The sequence below is a fragment of the Zingiber officinale genome, chromosome 5A (assembly GCF_018446385.1).
Source record: "Zingiber officinale cultivar Zhangliang chromosome 5A, Zo_v1.1, whole genome shotgun sequence".
Classification (NCBI taxonomy): domain Eukaryota; kingdom Viridiplantae; phylum Streptophyta; class Magnoliopsida; order Zingiberales; family Zingiberaceae; genus Zingiber; species Zingiber officinale.
Window position 1 is genome coordinate 75,896,985 of NC_055994.1, and position 2,913 is coordinate 75,899,897.

The 2,913-nt window shown below is 40.0% G+C and overlaps 1 protein-coding gene across 1 annotated transcript; it reads left to right on the top strand.

Moving 5' to 3' along the window:
• Positions 1 to 1,284: 1,284 nt before the first annotated feature.
• Positions 1,285 to 2,022, top strand: LOC121979658 (NDR1/HIN1-like protein 13). Its single transcript, XM_042531652.1, has one exon. The coding sequence runs from the start codon at positions 1,285 to 1,287 to the stop codon at positions 2,020 to 2,022; it is 738 nt and encodes a 245-aa protein (XP_042387586.1).
• The last annotated feature ends 891 nt before the right edge of the window (positions 2,023 to 2,913 follow it).

Genomic DNA, 2,913 nt, shown 5'->3' on the forward strand with positions numbered 1-2,913 from the left:
ATCAACGATCTTTGCATTCATCGAAGCTTGAAGGGAGGTTCCCAGGAGTTTCTGATCCTATTCCGATCCTCATTCCATAGCGAAGCTAGATCGATTTGATCAATCAATCCGGTTTGGCAATTCACAGAGTTCATCCTCTATTCTTCGGCGATGTGATTACCAGATGATTGGGAGCTTGAAGGGAGGTACCCAGGAGCTAAGAGCTTCATCTGATGATAGCCAGGAGTATGGACATTCCTCATCGGATGCCTGAAGGGAGGTTCCCAGGAGCAATTCTGTTTCACGGCAAAAGGGAGGAACTGTGATCTACGATCTGTGTTTGTGAACGTTTCTAGCAACTTTGTTTCTTGTTTTCTTTCTATAAATTTGCTCAGATCTAATGATCTGATTAGTTTAGTTTGCATTGTTTCTTTTTGTTTTGAATTTGTTATTCCAGTTATTGCAATTTGCTTAGCTTTAGTCATTGAGTTTAGAAAACCCATGTTCTATGCAACTAATCTGTTGTGCTTGTGACTGAGTTTAGATGTTGAATGAATCACTTGAATTTTTCATAGTCTATCTCTGTTAAATATTGTTGATTGTCGTTGTGAATTGAAGATTTGGTAATTGATTTATTTGATTTAATGATGCATTAGTTCTGATTCAATGATCCATATAAATTATATTTTATAATGAATATGTTTACTTTTATAGTGTAAAACTATATATAATATAAAAAATATTCTAGTAGAGTATAAGTATGTTTATTAAAGGGTTTTTCGAAAATAAGGAAAAATCACTGGAGCATAATGGCAATTACCCCCAAGGAACTCATCTAGTCAAAGAAATAAAACAAAAGACAATGTCGTCACTCGTCACTGTTGTGGCAACGCCGTGCCTTCCTGAACGTTGACCGCGAAACAGTCAATAAGTAACTCCACACGTCCTGAAAATTGCTAAGAAATGTTAAGAGGTTTTTTGAAAATAAAGGAAAATACTGGAGCATAATGATAATTACCCCGCAGTGTGAAAAAAAAAACAACGACGTCAGCGTCGCGGCAACGCCGTGCTTTCCTGGGCCTTAGCAGCCGCGTTCGGTTACCTCATCGGATCCAACGATTGTCGGTCCCCTTTCGGCAATCCAACCGCGCATTTAATTAGCATCGAGAACGTTGACCGAGGGAACGTTGACCGCCGGATGCTTCGTTTTCCATGCTCCCCCTTCGATTTAAGAGCACTGATCCAATTCCTGAACGCCATTGGAGTAGCAGAGAGCTTCTTACTCTGATTTGCTCTTCAGCAGCCATGGCCGAAAGGGTTTACCCAAGTCAGCCGCCGACGGAGACCCCTCGCTCCTCTGTTTCCTCCGCCGAAGCCATCCTCCCCGTCCGCAAGCCCTTCCCGGAGCCGGGAACCCACGTTATCCACGTTCCGGACGGCACGGTCGAGGTCGCTAAGCCCCGCAAGTGGAGGCGGCGGTGCTGCCTCTGTTTACTCTGCTCCGGCGCCTTCGTCTTCGTCCTCGCCGTCACGGTCGGCATCCTCTTCCTCGCCTTCCGCCCCCGCATCCCCCGTTACACTATCGACGGCGTCTCCGTCTCCTCCTTCGACCTCTCCGCCTTCACCGTCGACCCTGTCTTCGCCGTCACCGTCGTCGCCGACAACCGGCGCAACAAGAGGGTCGGCGTGTACTACCGCGACGGCAGCGAGATAACCGCGGTGTACGACGGCTTGACGCTGTGCGAGGGGAGTTGGCCGACGTTCTACCACCCGCCGCGTAACGAGACGAGGTTTGTGACGGAGCTGAGGGGGTCGGGGATCCGGCTGACGGCGGCGATGCAAAGTGCTCTGGTGGCGGCGCAGAGGCAGGGGAAGGTGCCGCTGGAGGTGAATGTGGCGGTGCCTGTGAGGATCAAGTTCGGCGCCATCAGGAGCTGGACAATCAAAGTGAGGGTGAGGTGCGAGGTGACGTTGGACGGCTTGAGGGAGAACGCCGTCGTCATCGATCGGCGGTGCCGTGTCAAGGTTAAGATTTTCGGGTGACCTCGTTGCTCTTGCGGTAGCTACTCTGTTCTTAATTTTCTTTGTATCTGTAAAATTAGATTATTTGTTAATTAGAATTAGAATTAAACGTGCGTGAATTAGTATAGCGTTTGACGCGGACTAAATCTTACTTAGATTATTAAAAATTTCTTACCTTTACAAATTAATCTTGAACTCTTAATGTACTTTTTTTTATTATTTATATCAAAAATAATTCTGATATTTATTAATAATTTCTATAAATATATCCGATCTAAAGTATATTATTGAATTTTTTTAAAATCAATTAGAAATATAGCTACAAAAGAATCTTCAATAAATAATTTAGGTCGAAAATATTAAAAGATAGATTTTTTTAACTTTTTGGTTAAGATCAAATAGAATATTAAATTAATTTTTTATAAGGAAAGTTTGTTACAATAACTTGTTGTTGAAATTTTCAGAGTGTCATCTTAACATTGCACTATTATATGGATTTGACACATCCTTATTTAATTTATGGACAGTCTTTTAGCTAAAATTAAATATAATATTTATTCTTATTAGTTTAATATCTAATATAAAGAATTAAATTATTTTTTTATAAAAGAGAGTGGATTACTCGCATACATATTCATATATTATATTACACATGTAAACAGGAACGAAACTATTTTGTAACCTTTAGAGGTGTATTTAATTATAAAAATATCAGAGTCTTACTTCATTAAAAAAATAAAAGTAAAGACAATTTTTAAAAATTAAAATTATTTTTTATAAATCAATTTTTCTTCCTCAAAATCTCTTCATGCATCACTAGTATTAAATAAATAAATAAATAAATTTGAATAATTTATTAAATTAAATAAATAATTTTGAATGTATATGCTCAACTTGAATTTTTATTTGACT

Coding starts and splice junctions, on each gene's coding strand:
- LOC121979658 (XM_042531652.1), top strand. CDS start 1,285: ATGGCCGAAAGGGTTTACCCAAGTCAGCCGCCGACGGAGACCCCTCGC.